The sequence below is a fragment of the Tiliqua scincoides genome, chromosome 15, assembly GCF_035046505.1.
Source record: "Tiliqua scincoides isolate rTilSci1 chromosome 15, rTilSci1.hap2, whole genome shotgun sequence".
In the NCBI taxonomy this organism is placed as follows: domain Eukaryota; kingdom Metazoa; phylum Chordata; class Lepidosauria; order Squamata; family Scincidae; genus Tiliqua; species Tiliqua scincoides.
The window spans coordinates 2,626,778-2,650,660 of NC_089835.1; the positions used below are offsets into that span (position 1 = coordinate 2,626,778).

The 23,883-nt window shown below is 50.6% G+C and overlaps 1 protein-coding gene across 11 annotated transcripts in view; it reads left to right on the top strand.

Annotated features, from left to right (window-relative positions):
* Positions 1–23,883, top strand: part of MARK2 (microtubule affinity regulating kinase 2) — a 101,732-nt gene that overhangs the window by 66,379 nt on the left and 11,470 nt on the right. For all 11 annotated transcript variants that reach the window (XM_066610447.1, XM_066610450.1, XM_066610449.1 and 8 more), the window contains exons 2-12: positions 223–402; positions 6,027–6,080; positions 13,915–13,963; positions 14,376–14,441; positions 16,795–16,865; positions 17,639–17,695; positions 18,290–18,526; positions 18,923–19,042; positions 20,748–20,847; positions 20,990–21,102; positions 22,488–22,620. In XM_066610447.1, the coding sequence (XP_066466544.1) occupies positions 223–402; positions 6,027–6,080; positions 13,915–13,963; positions 14,376–14,441; positions 16,795–16,865; positions 17,639–17,695; positions 18,290–18,526; positions 18,923–19,042; positions 20,748–20,847; positions 20,990–21,102; positions 22,488–22,620 (1,180 nt within the window). The remainder of the gene's footprint in view (positions 1–222; positions 403–6,026; positions 6,081–13,914; positions 13,964–14,375; positions 14,442–16,794; positions 16,866–17,638; positions 17,696–18,289; positions 18,527–18,922; positions 19,043–20,747; positions 20,848–20,989; positions 21,103–22,487; positions 22,621–23,883) is intronic.

A 23,883-nucleotide genomic window follows, 5' to 3' on the forward strand; every position in this document is an offset into this window, starting at 1 on the left:
GCCAACTGCAATCTGATGTGCATTGTGTGAATGGAGCGGGTTTTCATGTATGTGGGCATGTGGACTAGTAACCTGTATGGATTGATTGATACTGTTGTTTAAGTACTGGCTGCTACATAATCCTCTGCTTACCTTGCTCCGTGGAAACATGGAAAGAAGTCTTGCCTGGGACTCTCCAGATGCAGACCTGTGACACCTTTCTTTTTTTCGATGTCTCTTCAGCCGGCCTTGGGACACCCGGAGTCCAAACCCAGTGCAAAGTCCAACATGCTGCGAGGCCGCACCCCGGCCACCTCTGCAGACGAGCAGCCGCACATCGGAAACTATCGCTTGCTGAAGACCATCGGCAAGGGCAACTTTGCCAAGGTTAAGCTGGCACGGCACGTCTTGACAGGGAAAGAGGTGAGAGAGCCGTGTGTGTGTGTGTGTGTGTGAGAGAGAGAGAGAGAGAGAGAGAGATGAGCGGTCAAAAAGAACCAGGTAAACCAATTCCATGATGAGAGAAACTGGATTCTGCAGTCTGAGTCAGTGACACAAATCAATACACTACTCAACATTCTTTCCTGTGGTTCTCCAAGACCAGCAGTTCTTCAACTCTCTAGCGCCAGGACCCATTTTTTAGAATGACAGTCTGTTAGGGTCCACTGGAAGTGATGTCATTAACTTGGAAGTGATGGCTGGAGGTGATATCATCAAGTAGGAAAATTTTTAACACCCCCATACAACAAAATCAAACAACTAAAAGTTTACAATAAGTTTGTTAAAAAACTTACTTAAAATAAAGAACCCTCCCAAGCAGTTGCTGATCTGTTTAATCCATTTCTGCCCAGGCCACGGGTAGACACATTTGATCCCTGTTGCGTGTATGCAACGTTGGGCAGAAATGGCTTTTAAAAAATTCTCCAAACATCGCAAAGGCTGCAGTCCTATCCACACTTACCCAGGAGTAACCCCATTGACTATCATTGTTAAAAGCGTATGCATAGTGGCCTGTTAAAAGTACAGATTTGTAATATTTCCCAAATGCAGTAGCATCCAGTTTGATTTATTAAAAATAAAATACGCAATGAAATGAATGGAGATACACCTGAAATTGGTTCACGACCCACAAACTGTGGGTCCTGAGAACTGAGGGTCCACGACCCACAAACTGAGAAACAGTGTCCTAGGGTGTTCTTAGACTTAGTACAAGTGTAGCTGAAGGAGGAAGCATGGTTTGGTCAGCAGCTGGGGTTGAGCGAGTGGAGAGTACAGCTGGAGGCCACAAAGGAGGGGCAGGTAGTCACACAAGGTTGCTATATGTCTCTAAACACCAAAGCCTCTTTGAGATGCTGCCTATTGCCACATATCCATAACCATGAGGACTAGTAGCTTGGTTTAAAAACTCAAACCCCCCACAGATTAGTCCTTATTAATAAACAAGCCACCATGGCAACAGAATAAAGGCCAAGAGCCTGGTGGCTCACCTGAAATCACATCAGATTTGAAGTTGGGGGGGGGGGGGAATCTCTCAATGTGTGCTCACCACATAGTAATGTGAAGAACTCCTTGGTTGATGAATCATTCCTGTGTTGATTTATAATTCTTTGTATCCGTAAGAGCCACTTCTGGCTATATGACCTTGAAAAACACAGAGATTGGTCTCTGAAGAGACCCTTGCACAAGAAGGGTGTATGTGGGGGGGGTGCACCCATGCACCAATCCCCAGCAAGTCCTCCAACCCTCAGGAGTAGCTTTTTCAACGGCTTGAAGGGCTGCAGTAAGGGTAGGGGGCAAAGAAACTCCATTAAATATGAGTAGAAGTTGTCCTCTACCCTTGAAATCCGAGCAAGAATATTGCAGCATTTTGAAAACAGCTTTCTTTTTTAAATCGATTAACAGACAGACAAACAAACAAAAAATCCCTGCATTATATTTTAAACATATTCTACTAAAAGAAACTTTGACCTCCGGCCCTAAATGCATCCTCAAGTGAGAACTCCCAAAGATGCACAGAAGCATCTACTGCCTAACCACACCAAAGTCATTGTGTCAGAGAAGATTGTATTGATTTTTGGCTCGAGACGTCCGTGTGCTTCCACAGCTGCCACGGCAGACTCCCTTCTGTTACTAAAGTGCTTTGAATGCAGCTTCCTTCCCATACCTACCTGACCGCACTTTCCAGCGTTAGTCCGGAGGAACAAACGTACAACCTTAAAAAACGTCAAATCTTGTATTTCCAAAGGCTTCCAAGAGCTCGTTTCAGGACCCCCCTCCTGTCTCCCTGAACAGATGGTGGCGCCACTGTCACACCCAGGCTGTTCTTCAGAAGCTGTCTGCTGCCTCCTGGGCAGTGGAGATGGGAAGAGAAGCTGCAGCCCCCATCAGGGTTGACTCTGTTGCCCCCCCCCCCAGGGTAGCCAGCTTTCTGGTCTTTTCCTTTGCCCCCAAAACAAAGTTTTTTTCAACCTATTCCCCTGAACGTTTTGACTTGGCCGTCTTGCTCTTTAGGGATTGTAAGCAAGCCTAGCTAAGGTGCGTGTCTAGCTCAGATGAGAATTCTCCAGCAAATTCCTGTTGCTAAAGAGCAGGAATGATGTGACTGAAGCCTGCCATTCCATGTTCTCTGAGGTCTCTTCCTTGTAAATCTCACAGTTGAGACCTCCTGCCTTTATCTCAGCCCACACCCTGCAGTGCTAGTTTTCTGCTTACGGGGAGACTTTCTCCCACAAGGGAGCATTGAAGCACATATTCTTCCTTCCCCCAGTGGTCAGAAACAGTATAGGTCTGTTCTCATTGCCCCTCTTGTCTTGTCTGTCTGTCTATCATTCTGCTGTGCCTTAGGTGTCTACCAGGCCTTAGGCTAGATCTGGATCTGCACCCGTAATGGGATCAGGTTGCTAGACTCCTGCAAGGTGGTGGAATGGATTATACCATTTCAGATAGATACCATTTTGGAACACTCCATGCAAATCAAAAATTAGCAAGACCAGTTGAAGACTGGTTTGTTGCCTTGCTTAGTTAGTTTTCTTTCGGCAGGGAGTGTTTTGGAGATGGCATAGTCCCCCACACTTGCAATCTGGTATAGTTCCTGCTACGGTTTCAGGGTGCATTCCGCTGAGAAGGTAAACCAGGCTGCAAACAAAAGTTCTTGCCTAGAGGTTGGCTGCTGGCCTGAAATCCTGGTGGCATAAGCAGTAGAAACTGTTGCCTGGCTTCCCAATTAAAACCTGCAGCTCCCAACACTCTCTCCTTGAGCTGCTGATGGAGTGAAATGCTGACCCCTCTCACTCCCATGTTAAAGCAGCTTATGAGGAAAAGCACCCTGTTGATCATGGTTTTCTGCAGTTGACTTGTCGTGTCTAATCCTGAAACTGCAAGGAGCCAGCATTGCTCTTATCCTTGTTCCTATCAGGCTGTTCCTTGGCAGCAAAGAGTCAAGTTTCTAGTCATAACTTGGTGCCCTCTAATGCATGTGGGGGCAACAACCACAGAAGACTTCATGTCTGTCATTTTTGACTGTGACTCTCAATACGTCTTGCTGTTGCAACCTGCCAAAGGTCTTGTGCAGCTCAGTTTGATTTATGCCCCACTTTTTCACCCATGCTAGAGCTCAGGACAGGATATCTTGAGCTCCAAAGCCGACTCCAATCCAGGCAGTGGCCAGATCCTGCCTCCTGAGTTCCAGCAAGGTGGCCGCCTTGCATACCTTCAGACTGGGATTCCCCCAAACCCAGAATCCTCTGAGCTGTGAAACTCCAGGCCAAAGCTAAGCAACCACCACTTTTGTACCTGGGTTTTTCAGTTGATTCGAAGTAAGGATTTTGCCTCTTTGGTGTGGGATTAGGTTTCTTCAGAACAGAGCTAGTACCACTCAGTGCAGGAGCTGTGTGCTGCGTGACACTAGCCGGGGAATCTGGAGTGCTGGTTTGAGGTCTCCGCTCATTGCAATCCTTCCCCGCCACTTGACAAGAGATGCAATTACCAGCCCTGGTCTACTGGTGCTGAGGCTGGCCTCCTTCCATCTCTTGTCTGTGGGTTGTTGGCTGGGGTTTTTTTTCCTTTATTTTATATTTTTTTAAAGCAGAACTGATGTCAATTAAAGAGGATGGAGGCAACTCAGACTCTCTCCCTCTCTTTTTTTGCAGGACTTGGGGTGGGCTCTACTTTCCTCCCCAGGTTGTCTCGCTGGTATATGCTGCTAGGGACAGCAAGGGATCTGGTTACAGGATAGAGAGGCACTGTTTTTCTTGCAGTAAGGGATCTGGTTCTGGCCTCTCCCATCTCAAAAAGAGGATACTGCAGAACTGGGAAAGAAGATCACATTCCAAATTATCTTGGACTTGATAATTGTCCAAGATACTTGGACAATTGAAGCACCCTCCACACTAGAAAAGGAAAGAGCATTTGAAGCCTTAGACCAGGGGTGTCCAAACGTTTTGGCAGGAGGGCCACACCATCACTCTGACACTGTGTTAGATGCCAGGAAAACAAGAATTAATTTACATTTCAAATTTGAATAAATGAATGTATTAGAGATGGAACTTATATGAATGAATGAAGGTCTTGCAATAGCTCAGGGCCTATAAAAGGCCTTGCACAAAGCAAGGCTGGCCTTTCCTTTGCTGCTGCTGCTGCTGCATCACAGATGTGAAACAGCAAGCAGTGGAGGGAGCCCTCATCCCACAGCTCACATAAGGACAGTTGGCCACCATGCTGAGAGCAATTGTATCAGGCCAGCACAGGGTCCAGCCAGTCTCCGGAGGGCTGGAGGCTCATTTGAGACTGGGGGCTCCCTGAGGGCAGGGTTGGGAGTCCTCGAGGGAAGCAGGTGGGTTCCTAAGTGAGAAAAAAGTGCTTATTTCTGGTCATCACTTGCTTGATGACATTACTTCCTACTTAATGCCGACACTTCCAGCCTTCAGCAGGCACCATGAATGCTGTTTGGCCCGCTGCATGAAATGAGTTTGACACCCCTGCTTCAGAGTTTAGGGGAAAGGGGGCTAAGGGTGGAGGGATTTCTGACTTTCTGTCAGACTTGCGAGATTTTTGGGTGGTGTGGAGAAAATTACTAGCGACAGCTTTCTTCTTTTCATGTAGAATCAGAATATTGGGGTCTCCCAATGAAAGAGGATTGATGGCAGATTCAAGACAGACGAAAAGGAGAACCACTTCATACAAGCTACAGTTAGATCCTTGTAGAATCTGCTACCCCAGAATGTGCTTAAGGCCATTGGCTTAGATAACTTTAAAAGGGATTTGGTAAATTTGTGGAGGATGACTCTGAGTCGGGCATTAGCTGTGATAGCAAATGAAGCCTCCATATTTGGGGGCAGCGTGCCACTGAAGCTAGTAGCCTTTTGTCTGGAGGACAGTCAACCAGGTAGGGCTGTGAATTGTGTTCCTTGCTTGTGAGCCTTTTGAAAAGCTTGACAGTGGAGTACTGGGCTGCTCCTGCACTGTTGGGGGCCTGGCTGACTAAGATCAAAGCTCTCCCGTTCAGAATTCGCTGGCACCCATGAACTGTCAGGCTGAGGAGATTCATGGGGGGGGGGCAAGTGCAGTAGTGCTGCTGGGGGTTCTCCAACCCAGCAGTGTTTCTGTGCCGGTGACCACGTCACCTGGACACTGTGAATCCAGGCCCAGCCCCAAGCCTGCTAATTGCCCGGCCCCGTGACAGTTGCTGAGCAGGCAGCTGGTTAGCAAGTGGCATAACAGGCAGCTTTTGGAGCATCTGCCTGCTCAGGCAGTGCATCTCCCGGAGTGTCTTATTAGTACGGTGTCTGGGGAAGCTCCGCAGCCAAGTGCTCAGTGAGCCTCCCCCCCCCCTCCGCCCCAGAGCTTTTAAAATTGGAGGCAGGCATTTCAGTGGTTTCCCTTTGTAGGAAGAAGTGCCTGTTAGAGCTGGTGTGCTCAGGGGGAAGGGGGCTGGAGCCCCTGATTCCAGTCTTGCTGCTCTTAGGCTGCTCTTCTCAGCAACAGGAGGGGTTATTGATTTGTTTAATAAATAAACTTAACGTGGCTTTTCTGTGTGTCCTTCTATCCAGGTGGCTGTGAAAATAATCGACAAGACGCAGCTGAACTCATCCAGCTTACAGAAGGTAAAAGGACAGGCCGCTTGTTTGGGCGGGGGGGGGGTCTCAAGGAGCCCTGTGAAAAGTGCTTTCATCACTACCTTGCACACAGCTCGCAAAGCCACTCGCTTCTCGTTCCAGTGATTGGAGAGCAGTGGCGGGGTGGGGGGGGCTTGTCTGAATCATAAATTGGTGGAGAGATTTCGACAGCGCTCCTCTCAATGAAGCCTTCAGCAGAGTTAGGCTTAGTTGTCACAAGGGGGGGGGGGCTCTGGCTGCTACTGGTTGAGTTGTTTTGGCTGTCAAGGGGGGTGGTGGTGGTGGTTGTACTGAAGTCGCAAGAGAGAAATGAGGAGGACAACAAGATAAGGCAAGGGAAGCCTGTTCCTTCTCATGTGAAAATGTTCCAGGCTTAGAGCTCTGTGTATTGGGGTCACGACCTGCTCTGGAACTGTGGACACTTGAGAGGCTCTATCAGATCTCCTGCTTCACTGGCCTTTCTGGCCTCTGTCTCTTCCCCCTCCTTTTGTCCAACCCGCTGAGCAACTTTTTTTTTTGTTATTTCTGGAGCTTCAGCTTCCAAAGTTGCTTCAAGTCAGGCAGAGCGAGAAGGGAGCAGTCCTTCCCTTTCTTTCCTCCCTCTTGCCTTTGGGAGACGACAGGACACGATTGCACAGCCAGTGGAAGAAAAGGCCAGAGAGCAGAGAATGGCGGAGGTCTCCCCCTTTCTCTTTCTGCATCCTCTGTCAGTGCAGAAAAGCGCCTCAGCTGCTGCTCCCCTTGCCTGTCCTTTCCCCCTAATCCTCCAGCTTTCCACCGGAGCTGGCCTGTGTCCGACGGGGGCCTCTGCCAGTGACCCAGTATCAGCCTCCTTTCCCTGTGCACCCCCCACCTCTCCGCAGTGGCTCCCAACCTGCCAGCACTGTGCCTGTCGGCAACCACCAGCTCCTGAAGCACGAGCACCGCTCCAGTTGGACTTGGATTCCCATTTGACTCTGAGCCTGACACGGCCAGCCCGCCCCATGCGGCTCTACTCGGCAGCAACTGCTGACTCAACCTTGTAAACAAAAGCCCTGGAGAGCCAGCTGGGCTTCTTGCTGCTGTTGTCGCCACAGCTCTCTGGACCTGAGCAAAACTTTCTCCTGCTGGCCATCCTTCTCCAGGGCAGATTTTGTTGCTCACTTGCACTGCCTGGAGGCATTTCCCCCCGCTGGCCAGCCTGCATGAAAGTCCTTTGGCTTCAGAGGCCTCTTTGCCACAGAAAGGGCTCCCTTGGCTGGGTCAGCAAAGAAAGCTTGTCTGTCCTGGCAACGACCACTCAGCGCCTGCCGTGCTGACCCTGGTGCCAGGATTGTAGCCCCAAAGCTTTGGCACTGGAGGAGCAAGGTCTGGAAGGACAACTTTTTAATTTTTGTGTGTGTGGGTCTCCCTCAGCTTCCACCAAGCCCCAACATCTTATCAGGTGTTAACACACCAATCCCAGTTATGGAGAGGGAAGGACTGGGGCAAGCTGTGGCTCATTTGTTTAGGTTTGTATGCGGCTACTTGCCCAAAAGGAGTTCTCAAAGTGGTCTGCATGGCTGAGTGAGCAAATAAATGGCTCCCCATCTCCAAAGATCTCAGGCTATAAAGGAAAAGGCACTGGAGAGGCCCACAAATGCTGTGTTGGGAGGAGCAGTGATGGTTCTCCCCCCCCCCCCACTAAATATAAGAGAGCTGCCACTCAGGAGGTGAATGGTGTCCACTTAGCCTGGTACACCTTCTGTCTGTGGATGGTCATGTTCAGTCTCCAGCTAAAAGGGTCAGGTGATGGGAAGGACCCCCCACCCCCCCAGCCCGGAGACGGCAGAAAATGCTGAGCTCAGGTGGATCAATGTAGAGGCAGCTTTATGTGGTGATGGGTGGTTGATATTCTTGGAAGCTGGAACTTGATGGCAGGGGCACAGAATTCTGTTACAACCCCCACCCACATCTGAGAACTGGACAGGGAGGATAGGCCAGGCTGTCTTTGTGCTCAGTGCAGTTAAGTGTTCTTTGGTCTGCCATGTTTATCACCTCTTACCTCTGTCCCTGGCCCAGTTCAGAACAGGCTGTAGCTCAGTGGCGGCCTCCCTCACCCACCTTGCATGAGGAACACCCCTTGTTCAGTCCCTGGCATCTCCTGGTCAGACTGGGAAAGAAATCCTGGCCAGTCAGTGAAGCAGTATTGAGCTGAATGAATGAACAAAAGATCTGGAAAGCACCCATGTTCACATGGAACAAAACATACCACTTCCGCCACCAAAGTTGAGTCCTGTGACCTTAAAGAAGGGGATTTGTGTATCTTTATTTAAGTCAGGGGTAAACCCGCCTTCCTAGCCATCCATCAGGTGGCCTGTCTCCTCCCCCCCCCCTTTTGTAGGATTTAGGTTGTCAAAACTTGGGGTTTCTCTTGAACAAGCAGTTCTAGCAAGGTAGCCAGCACCACAATGCCTGTGAAATGTCCTCTTCTTCTGTTCCGCTACAGGCAGCTGGACTTGCAAGCACATGACCTCCTTCATCACAAGAGGCTGGAATATTGCTTGCAAGGATGAATGCCTTCCCTGTTGTAGTTTCTTCTCCACACCTCCCCCCTCCCAGCTTACACGCTGCCTGGCTTCCTCCTCCTCAGCGGTGATGGATGGAGCTGGCATGCACGGTTGCACTCTGAGAGGCTCACTGCCCCCAGGGGGAGGCAGTTCCTGCTTGCTCCGGTGTGGGCTGGGAACAGTCCAGAACTCCCTGTGGTTAACCCCTTGCTATTCAGCAGTCATAAGAACATAAGAACAGCCCCACTGGATCAGGCCATAGGCCCATCTAGTCCAGCTTCCTGTATCTCACAGCGGCCCACCAAATGCCCCAGGTGGCACACCAGATAACAAGAAGACCTGCAAGGCCTCCTGGGAATTGTAGTTTAAGAACATAACAGCCCCGCTGGATCAGGCCACAGGCCCATCTAGTCCAGCTTCTTGTATCTCACAGCGGCCCACCAAATGCCCCAGGGAGCACACCAGATAACAAGAGACCTCATCCTGGTGCCTCCCTTGCATCTGGCATTCTGACATAGCCCATTTCTAAAATCGGGAGGTTGCACATACACATCATGGCTTATAACCCGTAATGGATTTTTCCTCCAGAAACTTGTCCAATCCCTTTTTAAAGGCATCCAGGCCAGGTGCTGTCACCACATCCTGTGGCAAGGAGTTCCACAGACCAACCACACGCTGAGTAAAGTAATGTTTTCTTTTGTCTGTCCTAACAATCCCAACACTCAGTTTTAGTGGCTGTCACCTGGTTCTAGTGTTATGTGAGAGTGTAAAGACATTACCACTGCTTCAGCAGGGCTGCTTTGGTGATGGGGTAGGGGTGAAGTGCTCCTTTGAATAGAATGGGGCTGGCTCTGGCATAAAGCTGATATCAACTGTAAGGAATGAAAGTGGTGAGGACAGTGGGAAGATTGGGAGGGCCTGGGCTCTGATTTGGCCTGAGACAGAGAGAAGGGGGGTGGTCACACTCCTACCTTCTCCTTCTCCCCCTGACCTGAGAGGGCGCTGCCTCTTATATGCAACTCTTCTGCCTCCCTTGCCCAAAGGGCCCAACTCCCTGGTTTGAGGGAACTGGCAGGCTGCCACCATCCCCTCTACCTGCCCCTCATCATCCACCGTAGCTGTTGTAGAGTTGGTTCCCGCCCGCATGGCCTGTCACCAGGTGTGGATGCCCCACAGATGTGCCTCTTAGCAGATCTTAAAAAATGTGCCTTGCTTAACACTCAGTAGGACACAGCTGGCCACTTTCCAGAGTTCTAAGTGTTGGCGCAGGAGGTGATAGGTTGTCTCCATCTCCTGCAGCTCAGGGTGATGTCCTTGGAGGTGACTTTGAGCTCTATCTCCTGTCCTGGCTGTGATCTGCCTTGCTCACAGGTGGCTCATCTCTGGGCTGTCAGCTCTAGCTGCGCATGTCTCTGTTTTCTGCTGACATGGAGTTGATTATTTTGAATCCAAATGCGTTGAAAAACCACAGGTAGCAGACCTCATCCTGGAAGAGGTATTCTTCTCCCCTGATGCTTTCTCTTGCAGGAGGGAATGCCTCTTCTGTCTGTGATGCCTAGTTACCAGAATGGTGTCTGCCATACAGCATCTCATAACGAGGAGAATTGTGTTTTTTATTTCACCCCTCTTAATAGTTGCTGTGATCCTCTGCAGATTTAACTGAGGTCAGTTAGTTTGAAACATGTTGGTTTAATTGGCAAAGGTTTCTCTAAAGTGGGGCAAGCACCCTGTGTGCAGCTTATATAACTAATGTTGAATTCAGGTGGGGGTGCAGGAGGTGGGCTGGATGCCTGCTCATAGTCTGAAAGGCACACGATATAGCCGCCACGTCAAAACCAAGTGGGTCTGGGAAGTCCTCAAGTAGAAGAAAGTAACAGTGCAGCCCTAGAATGAGGGTCTTGTCCACGAGGAGGGTCTGACTGCTTTTCCTGGAAGGCTGGCGGTGCAAGATGCTGGGAGAACCTGGTGTCTGTGCCTGTTTGCCTCGCATGCCCTGGCTCAGCAGTGCTCGTCCAGCATGAGCAAGCTTGAGTCTGGCAAGCGTGAGCCCATATCCACGTGCCCGCTGACTTCCAAACCTGCCTCTGTGCCTGTGGGGTTCCCACCATCCTCCACCTCTGTGCCACGAGAGTCCAGAGCTGCCAGACGGAATCCATCAAAAGCAGAAGTGCCTCTTTCAAAAGGCGCAATGATCCGGCGGAGATGACAAGCCGCCACAGATAAAAAGGCCCAGAGGGGCGATCTGTCAGCTGTGTCGCTGTGCTGGCCCGAAAGCGCTTTCTGCTTGCGTCGGCCGGGCAACCGGAGCAGCCAGGGCTGCTTGCCGCAACTTAATTGTCACAGCCAAACGCTGCTGCAAATCGGGACCGCCTGCTGTGAACTTGGGCGGTGGCCTCAGGCAAGCCCCCCCCCCTCTCTCTCTCTCTCAGCCTCGGTCTTCCCCACCTGCAAACTGGGGTTAATGAGACTCGCTCACCTGGCGGTGGTGTTGTAAGAATGTCATCAAGGGAGTACACTTGATGCCCTTTGCATGCTCAGAAAGCACTACACACAGTGGCTTTAATTGAGCAGCCGGAACATCTGGCCGCCTGGTGGGTGCCAGCTTTGCAACTTCTCCAGATGTCTCTTTGCTGCCATGGTCTTGGAAGTGGTTATAGATCCTTTTCCCAGGAATGGTTGGGGGGGGGATCCTATTTAGCAGCTTCAAAGCAGAGAAAGAGGGGCACAGATGAGCATTTTGGAACCCCAGAAGGACCCTGCAGGCTGCTTCTGGCGCCTTGGAGACAGCACTTGGGCAAACGGCATGCTTAGCAAGCGCTGTGCAGCTGTGGTGGTGTTTGGGGGTTCTGTCGCCTCGCCCAGACAAATATTCCGGCACTCAGGAGTTGGTCACAGGGACCAGGGGCAGCCCTCGTGCCCTGAAGTGGCAGATCTGGCGCAGGGCCCTTCAGCGAAGGCGAATGGGGTCATGAAGTCTTGGCCTGGCCAGGAGGAACAAGGACTGAGAGGGGTGGGCTGCTGAGAGGGTGACGGAGAAGGGAGAGGCAACTTGGAAAACATGGAGCAATTGAGGCTGATAAACAGATGCCTTGGAAAAACCTGGTTGGGATCTGCCACCTGGAACTGAGCAGATTGCAGGGTCTGCGTACATAAGAACATAAGAACAGCCCCACTGGATCAGGCCATAGGCCCATCTAGTCCAGCTTCCTGTATCTCACAGCGGCCCACCAAATGCCCCAGGGAGCACACCAGATAACAAGAGACCTCATCCTGGTGCTCTCCCCTACATCTGGCATTCTGACTTAACCCATTCCTAAAATCAGGAGGTTGCGCATACACATCATGGCTTGTACCCCATAATGGATTTGTCCTCCAGAAACTCGTCCAATCCCCTTTTAAAGGCGTCTAGGCTAGACGCCAGCACCACATCCTGTGGCAAGGAGTTCCACAGACCGACCACGCGCTGAGTAAAGAAATATTTTCTTTTGTCTGTCCTAACCCGCCCAACACTCAATTTTAGTGGATGTCCCCTGGTTCTGGTATTATGTGAGAGTGTAAAGAGCATCTCCCTATCCACTCTGTCCATCCCCTGCATAATTTTGTATGTCTCAATCATGTCCCCCCTCAAGCGTCTCTTTTCTAGGCTGAAGAGGCCCAAACGCCGTAGCCTTTCCTCATAAGGAAGGTGCCCCAGCCCCGTAATCATCTTAGTCGCTCTCTTTTGCACCTTTTCCATTTCCAACTCTTAAAGGCAGCTCTGAGCCTTGTCCGTGTGCAGCTCTGCAGACCAGCGACACAGGAAAGCTGCCCTGACCCAAATGGGGCTCTTGGTCCGTCTAGCTCAACACTGACCGGCAACAGTTCCCCAGGGGTTTCAGGCTCCCAGGTCTTTCCCCTGTGTGGAGAGGCTGCCGGGGATTGAACGAACCCAAGGCTCAGCCTGTGCCGGGGCTTCCACGCCACGTGCTTTGCTGCTGCATGAGGGCAGAGAAGCTGGCTGTGTTTCTGGCTGTTGAGTTTGGGTGGAACTGCATCTAAACAGCACCCAGTAAAATTTCCAGGAGCCGGAGGGCTGTTGCACCCAGACTTCGGCCACTCAGGGCAGTCGGGTCTGCCGCCCCAGCTCAGATCCCTCATCTTGGTCTTGGTTTCTCACTCTCGAGCCGCTGCCATCTCCTCTCCAGGCACCTGCACGCACAAGCAGCATCCGGGCACGCAGGTTAGGAGCGTGGGAGGGGGGCAGTTGGAGTAGCCATCTGTCTCTGCCCTCCGGGCCGAGGCAGGATCTGAGCCGTGTTTCCCAGCAGCAGCAGCAGGATTTGCCTGAACAGCTGCCGTCAGGCTCGGGCAGGGATGGGTTTTCCCTCCGGCGTCGGCCTGAGCATCTGCTGGTTGCGCTCGAGAGATGGTTTTCCGGGTCTGCTCAGCAGAGGGCCTGATCTCCCCCACAGCTCCTGAGTGAAACCTGATTCCCTTAAGCAAAGGAAATGCTTTTGGGGAGGCCTCTCTCTCTGCTTAAAATGTGGGTTTCCTTGTGTGCCACTGTGGGATGTGTGCGCATTGGGGAGAATGAAGCTGGCTCTTCCTCCCTCTCCAGGCCCATGCATGGGTGGGGGGGGGAGTGTGCACGCTCTGCTCCAAATAATATCCCTTTGCTCAGTTGTTAGCAGCTTATTATTACCCTGGCTCATGGCAGGCAATCCGATTGCCTTTTTTAATTAACGGATTGTGGTAATGCATTATCCTTAAAAATGTCTAATCTTCTGAGAGAACAGGGAGGGGGGAGAGGGGTTCTGACCTAGCCTAGGGTGCTGGAGAGTGGGTGCTGGGCTGTTCTGTTGCAGGGATTTTCAACCCAGCTGCTGCCTGCAGAAGGAGGGTCTTGCCTCCTGGGTGTCCCCATCACAAGGGAGAAGCTTCTTCAGTTGTTGCCTCCCGATTCTCTCCTCTGCTCTGCGTGTCCTCCTTGCGCAGGCTGTGCCTTGTGTGTGTGTATTTGGAGGGCCAAGAAGAGTAATATCACATTGGTCCCAAGGGCCACCTGTCACACTGAAAAGTGTCCCCCAGTGGTACGGACACAGCTGGTTGAAAAGCACGCGTTTTTGGCCATGCGTGAGGAGTTGACCCTTCAAATCTCATCCTTCTGCAAACCCGGGTCTTCATTCCTCCGTCCTCTTTTTGGTAGCTGGTGCCGGGAGGTCATCAGAAGAGTGCCGTGCAAGAAGTGTACCCATCGGGTATGTTTTGTAACATCACCCACATTTTATCTTACTATTTCTCCTCTCTCCCACCAGCTCTTCCGGGAAGTGCGAATAATGAAGGTCTTGAATCATCCCAACGTAGGTGAGACCTTGGCTCTCATTTTCTTCTCTCCCCCCCCAGCTGTCCCATATTTGCTGCAGATGCTCCATACTTCAGAACAGCTGATGAACCCCCACCTTCCAGGAATTTCGCTTAATCCTTTTTTCAAACCTCTTTCCACCCCAGCAAAGAGTTCCTGTAGGGCCCTTAAGACTAATTTCTACACGAGGCCCTGCAACTTTCCCCCATCTACGGCCATTCTTTTCTAGAAGCCCATCGGCTAGTGGCCATCGCCACAACTTGTGAAGGAGCACTTTGCAGCTCATCTGTTCTGAACCCTGGCCAGCTGGGAAATTTTGTCACCCTCAGTGAACTTTCCTCACACCTTCCACTGTGTTAGACCTTCCACGTCAGCGCCTGCCCACCTGTCACCTTCTCTCCTCTTGTCTTGCAGTTAAATTATTTGAAGTCATAGAGACAGAGAAGACGTTGTACCTCGTCATGGAGTATGCCAGCGGGGGTAAGTGTGTCCTCAAAACCCCTTGGAGAAAACATTGAGAATGGGCTCCTAATCTGGAGAGCCGTTGTTCCTTGAGCCGCTGCCAGGTCTCCCGCTCTCAACTTCAAGGGCAGAGAAAGGTTGTGTGGAGGGTTTTGTGGCTTCATGTGGCCTGGTTCGGTATTTGCAGCTTCTGACACCTCCTCTTTCTGCCTTGTTTCAGTCTTTGGTTGGGGGGACAGGAAGAGAACGTATCTCAAGGTCAGGAGGTTCTTTAGGACCAATAAAAGTAATGATGTGAGAAAGAAAAAAAATGTGCAAGCTTCTGAATTCTGTAGGATTCTTCATCAGGAGGATGGTAAGCGACGTACTGGGTGAGAAGAACGGGGAGCGTGTTGGGCAAACCCATTGTGGAAACAGCCAACTGTTGGGGCTCTTCCAGTGTGTCCGCAGCCTTTCCCCTTCTCTCCCATGCTTCTGTTTACCATTTGCCTGGTGAAGACTTCTGTAGTGTTCAGAAGCTCATTTTCTTACATCAGGATTTTTGGTTGATCCTAAATAAAGCACTGCCTGATCTTGGATTGTGGATTTTTCTTCTAATGGATCAACAAGGCCACCTACAATTTTTAAATCATTCTGTTATCAGAAGTGAGTTCTATTGAAATAGCTTCTGCTCACCACAACTGGTAGCAGCTCTCCAGGGTGGTTTTCCCAATTCTGGCACTCAGCAAAAATGTACCATGTTAGGTTAGTTCAGATGTAGCAGCAAACCATGGTTAAAATCAAACCCTGGTTTATTTTTGAACTGGAATTATAACAGACCACAGTTATATGTGCTATATATAACACAGAACTGTGATTTGTTCTGTTTTAGGTGAAAGCATCATCATCCCTCCTCCTCCAAGAGTGAGTGGGGAGAACCTGTGAACCCACAGTTCTCCAAAGCTCGGCCATATAGTGCAAAATCAGCTGTGCCAGCCTAAGGGTTGTTTGCACTGGCTTCCTGTTCCAAGGCTATGCAAAGTGGCAGACATGTCACAATTAATCTAGCCCAGATGTTCTATGTAAGGCACTATTCCTGGCTGTATTTGATTCACTTCATTTAGAACAGTGACTTTCAACTTGTCTAGAACTCCCTCCTCTCCTAGGTGTCCAACACTCTAGCCAAGGGGTCTCTAAACTACACAAGATTTTTTAACTTCTTTTTTGTCAGAGCATTTGCTAATGTTTGACATTGTTACTCATTATATATGATTTCTCAGTTTAAGCATGGCCTTGTTTCTTTGTAATTGTCACATTTCTCTGGCCTGCAAAAATGTGTAAAATATATGGGGTGGCCATCATATTGAAAAGTTTAGAGATCTCTGCTCTTCTCACCAGTCTCCTCTCTTTCCTCCACACTTTCTTCTGCCCCCCCTTCAATATGGAGAGGGGGAGGAGCAGAAACAGGTGACAGGGTCCTCCTTCCCTGCCAAACTGTCACCTAAGCAACAGTTAGATTTGTGAGCAGGAAATCCAGGCTTTAAAACCTTTGACAAGCCCCACCAAGGCCAGCCTGCTTTCCCTTCCTCTGACTGGAGGCTTCACTAGAGTTGGTGTCTCCCAGTGCGAGAAATCATGATGTCACCCTCATAGTCTTCCTCCTATACCAGACCATATAAAGAATTCTTAGTAATGTTTTTTGTACTGATGTTACTCATAAATTGTAATTCCCATATATCACTGAATGCATTGGCAGTAATGGTGACAAACTAGCAAAATTAAAGCAGCACCTTTAAATTACAGTATCACAAACATGTTTAGGATCAAGCTGCACATATATCTTGAAAGAGGATGTCTGCCGTCTTTATTCCTGACTTACGTCACATATCTATTACCTAATGGATTGCTTTGAAAAGACAATAGCTCTCATATGTTATTTGCTATGGTGATGGAATTTATTTGCTAAATTAAAAAAATTGTAATAAACTATTCTGTGCTTTTAATAATTGATTTTAAACATGGACTTATCAACTCAAGTGTGTTTGACCATTTTTTAACCACTGGTACATTTTCACACCACTGGTAACAAATATGGTCATTTTGGTGTCACTCCTCCCTGGGGTGTCACCCGGAACAGTCCCCCCTCCTAACTATGGCACCCCTGCCTGCGATAAGAGGGGGTCTGCTTCCAGCTCTGCTCTTCTTGGCAGCTGCCCATAGAGAAGGCTCCTCTAGTGTTTGGGGAGATGGGATTCCAGGCCCTCACACAGATCCCCTGGTTTTCCAACCGCAGAAATATTGGGGTTTGGCAACAGCCTTTCCTCCCCGCAGTGGTGTAGTTGAAAACCAGACACCAGGAAACCAATTGCTTTCTCATTCTCTCTCCTTCCAGGCGAGGTATTTGATTACTTAGTAGCCCACGGAAGAATGAAAGAGAAGGAGGCAAGGGCAAAATTCCGACAGGTTAGTGCGGTTGCCAGGGAGCCTAGTGGCTAATAGGCTACTGGTTGAATCCTCACCATGAACTCACTACGTGGCCTTAGGCAAGCTGCTCCCTCCGGCCTCAGTCCTCCCCATCTGCATTGTGGGGAGAAAGATTATGCTCTGAAGAGTTCTAAAGATTGCCACAAAGTGATGCGTGGGGAGCTGGTTGCGCACTCAGAAGTGCCATAAACAGTTGTGATGGTGTCATATTCTCGGCCTGTGCTGAGCTGCAGTGTGTGTATTGACCCCATGCCCTCAGCCCACCCTTCTAGCCCACTGTTCCATGCCCAACAACTGCCAACCAGAAGCCTGAAAGCAGGGCTTCAAAAGCCCCCCACCCTGCATTTGGCTTGCAGAGATAGACTTCCTTGGTACATAGCAGTTCCATTTAGCTGCATCTTGGTGGCTGCCTGCTCTCCACAAATGTGTCTCATCACCTTCTCAGGCAACCCTGGCCAGCAGCCATTACCATGTCATGTGGCAGGGAGACCCATCCATTAACGATGCATTGGGTGAAGAGACAGCAGTCATAAGCCTTTCCTTTGAGGCTTAGTTGCCATTGTGGCCTTTTACACCTAACACTCCCTGCCCAAGGTGTCTTTTAGATTAAGCCCCCCAACTGTACAGGGAGCCCTTCTCCAGTAATGTACCCTTAGGCAGCACAGTGGGATGGGGGCTGTGTATGAATGATGCATCATCACCTGATCATCATCAGGAATATCCTCCTAACCACCCCTGCTCTTGCCTTGCAGATAGTGTCTGCTGTGCAGTACTGTCACCAAAAATTCATTGTACATAGAGACTTGAAGGTGAGTGCAAGCATTCGGAGAGAGCAGCTGTGGGGCAGAGGTGTAGGATATCCGCTTCTCCGCCCTCGTACTGTGCCAGTGTAGAATTGAGGACTGGAGGCAGGATGCGGCTGATGTTTGGGAGAGGACCAAGGAGCTAGTCCTCAGGACTGCTGAGATCTGCCCAAACACCTGAGGAAATCTCAGGGGGAGGGATTGTACTTGGGCTTCAGACAGTCTGCATGAACGGCTGTCCTTCCTGGACAACAACAACAAACATATTCCTAAAGTTTGTGTTTCATAGGGGCCTGTATGAGCACAAGGAAAAAGGGGGGAGGGGCAGAAAAAGGCCTCCCAGAAGCATTGAAAACATTAAGATTGGATATTGTTAAAGTGTGATAATAATCACCATTTGTCTCTCTGCCAAGTGCACTCCTCCCCCTCCTCCATTGTCTCCCTCTTGTATGTTTCTAGATTGTGGACCTCTTGGGGCAGGGACCTCTTTTTCTTTTTTGTTGTACAATGTCCTGCGCTTGATGGTGTGGCATATATATGTAATTACTGTCGTTAATGAAGCATAGCGACAGGATAACAATGTTTCCCCCTTCTCCTCAGGCAGAGAATCTGCTCCTAGACGCCGACATGAACATTAAAATTGCTGACTTTGGCTTCAGCAACGAGTTCACTTTTGGCAACAAGCTTGACACGTTCTGTGGGAGCCCCCCCTACGCCGCACCCGAACTGTTCCAGGGCAAGAAATATGACGGGCCGGAGGTGGACGTATGGAGCCTGGGGGTTATTCTTTACACACTGGTCAGCGGCTCACTGCCCTTCGATGGGCAGAACCTCAAGGTAGGCAGGCCAAAGAGGGTGATGGGCCTCTTGAAAACCGGGGTTTCCAGTTCTCCGCCTGTCATACCATGATTCCTGTCTGTGAATCCCACCCCTGCACCCAGAAACAGGAGCCCATGGCTGGCCCCACACGTGGGACTTTGCTCTGTTCCCTCCTTTCCTAAACTGTGTGTCTTGAAGGGCCAGGCCATATCATGCCCCACTCTGCTTAGGTTTGCCCACACAGTCAAGATTCAGGAGTCACTACTCATGGATTGTAACCTTTAAGAAAGCTTCTTCTTTCAATTAAGAGGATCACCAACTGTCCCAAGTTTTTTGGGGGGAGGTATCCCACTGTAGTAGCACATGGAGTTGTCACTTACTCTCACTTCTCCCACCCCCCACCCCCGTCTTTAGGAGCTGCGGGAACGGGTCTTGAGGGGGAAGTACCGGATCCCCTTCTACATGTCCACGGACTGCGAGAACCTGCTGAAAAAATTCCTCATCCTCAATCCCAGCAAGCGAGGCACTTTAGAGGTGAGCCGTCAGGGGGGCGGGATGGTGAAGGGGGGAAGAGTCGGTCATCCACAGGTGGAGACTTTGTGAGGATTGCACCCACATTGGACCCATGAAGTGCTTGGCACACTCTAGGTGCTGGCAGCTCATGCGGAGTGATCTTTGCATCAGCTGCCTGAGTGGTTTTTCTGACCAGTCACACAAACCCACCGTTTGTTCTTCTAATTATATCTTTCGTTTTTTAATGAGTTTAAAATCTTGTCAATGCTTCCCTGATTTTTTGAGACTACATCCAGCACGCAAGAGCTTTGCAAAGGTGAAAGCCACATCTTTGTGCGTTGTGTGGCTTCCCCCCTTAAATAAAAAAATTGATTTATTTGTTTAGAAAAAAAAACACGCAGAAAAACCCCTCCCTGCTTTATGCTCTGCTGCTGGTGGCAATAGGCCATGGTTCATTTCCCAGTTGTTGGCTCGTGCCTGGGTCTGGCTGGGTTGCAGTGCCCCCTGCCATCCGAAATTGCCTTCTCTGTGTAGGCAGGCAATTAAGCAGGGCCCCTTCAGCCTTCTGTCTCCCCAGTCGGCGAGGGAAACTCCTTGATGTTTGGCGTTTGGGCTCCGCAGTCTCCGCTGTTCCTCTGCTTGCTAGGAATAATTTTAACCGTAGGCTGTGAGGGTTTGGGAAGGAGGGCCTCCTTTGATTTGAAAGGAGTGTGTGTGCGTGAGAGAGAGAGAGAGAGAGAATGGGGATAGTTGCTCTGCATTCACATATGGAGAAAGGTATAGACGAGGACTCTTCCGTTCGTTATGGATGGAGAGTGTGGCTACAGTGCTGAATTGATGCACACAACATAAGGAGACCATGCTCACCATAGAAGGGGTCTCTGGCGTCCACAGGAGGGCCTGGGGGTTTGCAGTCAGCAATGCACATGCACTGAAGTGTGTGTGTATGTGGAGCTCCCCCCTCCCCGCAGAGGATGACCTCCTCTTTCCCTGCCCAAGTGTGTCTCACTAACTGGTAAATGCACCCAGGCCCTGCCAGCCTGTTTAATCAAGCAGGGTTTGTCAGCACTGTCTGCACTGAGGAAAGGCTGTGTGTTATCTCCCCACCCTGCAAGCTCTCTTTCAGGGAAGCAAGCAATAGTCAGTTTACCCCCCCTCCCCCGGGTGCATGGACCCGGATGAGAAGAGAGATCAGGCTGGGAGAATCCTTCCTTACCCGCCCAGGTCCTGCACTTGCCTTGCATGGTTGAGTCACTCCGCCCCTGCTTTGAATGCAAGAAGGTCCCAGGTTCTACCCTCCTGGCAGCTTCTCTTAAAATGCTCTCCATTAGCTAGGCTGGGAAAGGCCTTCACTGGGGCTGAGAGGAGATGGCCTGGGGCTAGGGGACCAAGTAGCTCATGGGGACCTCAGAAGCAATGGTTAGATTCAGACTAGGAAGATCTAGTCCCAAATCTCACTCAGGCCTCCCTGGAGATGTTGCCAAGGTTTGAACTTTCTGCGTGCAAATGAGGGTTGGTCTCTCTCTCTCTCTCTCTCTCTCTCTCTCGTTCACGGGGTGGTTCTGAGGATAAAGGGGGGGATGCGGTGTGCTGCCCTGAGTGTCTCTGAGGAAGGACCGAAATAATAATGAATGAATGAATGAATAAATGCAAGCATTAAAAGGAGGAATAGATCCTCTCTCCCTGCACCCCACCTGTTTGCTCAACTCCTCCCCTTGTCCCCCAGCAAATTATGAAAGACCGCTGGATGAATGTGGGGCATGAAGATGATGAACTGAAGCCTTATGTGGAGCCTCTACCTGACTACAAGGACCCCCGGCGGACAGGTGCGGCTCTGGGGCAGGGGTGCCTCCCCTGTAGCACAGACCCTTGGATCTCTGCTGGCCTCATCAACACAGGCTTAATTTCTGTTGTGTGTCCCAAAACCCTTTGACCTTCTCTCTCCCTCCCCTTTTTCCCCCCATGCAGACCTCATGATATCCATGGGGTACACCCGGGAGGAAATCCAAGACTCGTTAGTCAGCCAGAAGTACAATGAAGTCATGGCTACATATCTGCTGCTAGGATACAAAAACTCGGAGGTGAGTGCTCTGGCCGCTGGCTGGGCTCAGGTCTGTCAGGAAGCTGGCTGCACACTCTAAGGTGGTTTGCGTTCCCGAAGGGTGTCGGCTCAGCTGAAGCAGTTGACTGCAGTGCCTTCTCAGTGCTGTGCCGGGCTTCTTCCTTGCCCCTTTGAAGCATCGTAAAGGGGAAGGCTGGTGCGAGGGTCCCAGGCGCCTCCCCTCCAGAGTCCTGGGGCAGGGAGCAACTGAAATCTGGAAGCAGGGTGTTGATCAACTTCCTGTGTCCAGTAGCGAGGGGGAGCTCTGCCCCCAATTCTCATCTTGCCTGAGGCAAGAGGGGAAGGGTTTGGTCTGATCTCAGCCCCATGGCTCCCTTGCATGTGTCAGGGCCTCCCCCAGTGGTCCCCAACTTTCCCTTCCTTGCCATCACAAGACCTTGCAGGTTGTGCGGCTGTGATCAGCACCCCACCAATGAACAGATCCTGTGGCTGTGGCAAACACAACTGACCACAGCTCGGCATCACCTGCGGCCAGCTGCAGACCAGGCACTTTGCAGCAGTCCTGGCCGTGGGAGCTGGGGTTGCTTGTTCTGCATGGGAGAGTCACCCCAGGTGAACAGTGCTGCTGTCCCTCTAATGTCTGACAGGTCAAAAGTCAGCCCTTCCCCCTGTTACTAACCAAGCCCCAGGTCCTCCTGCAGCTGTGTTTACAAAAAAGACACAACGGGAAGACATTCCATCAGTGTGCGCAACTTGTGGTCTCACGAAGACGCCTTGCTTGTTGACTTATGTCTTTTATCTTGCATTTTCTGGCCTCTTTCCCCCCCCCCCCCCGCCCCACACTTCCATTTTGGGGCAAGGCTATTTCACCAAACTTTCCAGAAAATGTTGCTAGGCCCCAAATGTGGTGGGAGTGAGGCAGTGGTGGCGGCTGCACCATGTCAAGACTGTCTTTTATGTGCTGCGCCTTCCCTTCTTTTGTCAACTCCCTGAAAGTTAATAATCAGGGAACAGGGCTTTTTCCATGCAGGTTTTTAAAATAAGCATGAAGGGGGAACATCCAACTGTGGGATCCTCCACTGCAGTCTTCAGTGGCACAGCCCATTCTAGTTCTCTGCCCTGTGTAGACCAGGCTTACAGAATAAGTATCCCTCCCACCTCTGACACACATACTCTCTTCTGTCATTGACAGCAGTGGTTGGAACTCAGTATTAAAAGAGGCTTTCTTCTTTCTGGAAGCCGTGACGTACCAGATGCTCTTAGCCTGGCCTGCCAGAGATTCTTTCCAACAGGACCTCCCCAGCTTCTCTACTGGTGTTTGCGCAGGGTGCGTCCAGGGTCCTCTGTTTTCCCTTGGCTGCCACCGTCCCTTACTCCCACTTACGCTTCCTTGCTCTCTTCCAGCTTGACAACGATACCATTACCCTGAAGCCACGCCCCCAACCCGAACTCACCAACAGCACCGCCCCCTCCCCATCGCACAAGGTACAGCGCAGTGTCTCAGCCAACCCCAAGCAGCGCCGTTTCAGTGACCAGGGTGAGTATTGTCTCTCTTCTCACCCCAGCAGTCGAGAGCCATCGCTCAGTGGTAGGGTGCATTCAGAACTCAGGTTCCCAGGTTCAAGCCTTTCCAGGTAGGTCTAGGAAAGTCCATTTTCTGAAACCCTGAAGAGCTGCTGCCAGCCAGTGCTTGGCAGTGCTGAACTAGATGGACCAAGGACCAGACTCAGTTGGAGGAAGCTTCCTGTGTTGTTGTTTTTTGGGTGTGTTCAGCATGTCTTACTGGAAGACAGTAAAAGGGGAAAGTTATGTAAGTTGAATGGGGTATGTGAATGCTCACCAGGCATCACAGAGAATGTGCTTGTGTTGGGGGGGTTCCCTTCCGAGTCCAGGGGCTGCATGAGTGTTCTGCGCTGCTCAGCGAATGCGTGAATGATGCTCAGGTTGACCAGGCAGTCTTGGGAATGCTTGCTTTTGATGGTCGGGCTTTCTTCCCCGCCATGGCTCAGGGACTCTAGATGTTAACCAAGCTTTGAGAACTTGTTGTAAAGCGATATATAAATATCCTATCTGAAAAAGCAATATGGCAAAAAATTCCCCTCTTCCCCCCAAAATGATGTTCATTGTTCCAAACACTTGGCACATGGTCAGTTCTTGATGCATTCTCCTTTCAGCTTGCCTTATAAGTCATGGACTTGAAGGCAAAGGTGCATATCTGTAAATGAAGCACGGAAATGAGGTTCTGAGGCGGGATGAAAGCACATACCAGGCTAACTAGGGCACCTTGAAGAAATGTGCTTATTTATTGCCAACTGTTTTGTTTTGTTCCACCTGCCAAATTGAGGGCAGGTGGCGAGCTGAGATTTGCTGGATTGACGGAGGACGAGAGAGGCAGGACCCTGCCACGGGGCATGCAGGAGAACAAAGGGGAGGCGATGGGAGTGTGCTGTGTGTCCACCCCCTTCAGGATTGGAAGCCCTCCTGCCCCCCACTCCAACTGGTCTCAAGAAGACCCTTTTCTCCTCCGTTTGCTTTAGGAAAAGCTATGAGGGCTACAAACATGCTCTGGTTTTTTTAAATGGAAGGTTTTTATTTCAATGTAATATAAGTGGCAGGTGAGTGCGGCTCCTTAACCTGCCTGCTGCTTGTTGATCTCCATTACAGTACAGTGAAGTCTTGGATGCTTCGTCAGCTCCCTCCCTAGATAACTACAAACCGGGGGGGGGGGCGGTTTGAGGGGCTGAGTCTGATGCACACCCCTTCCCAGACTGGGGTCCTGAGCTCTGCCTCGTCCTCTCCT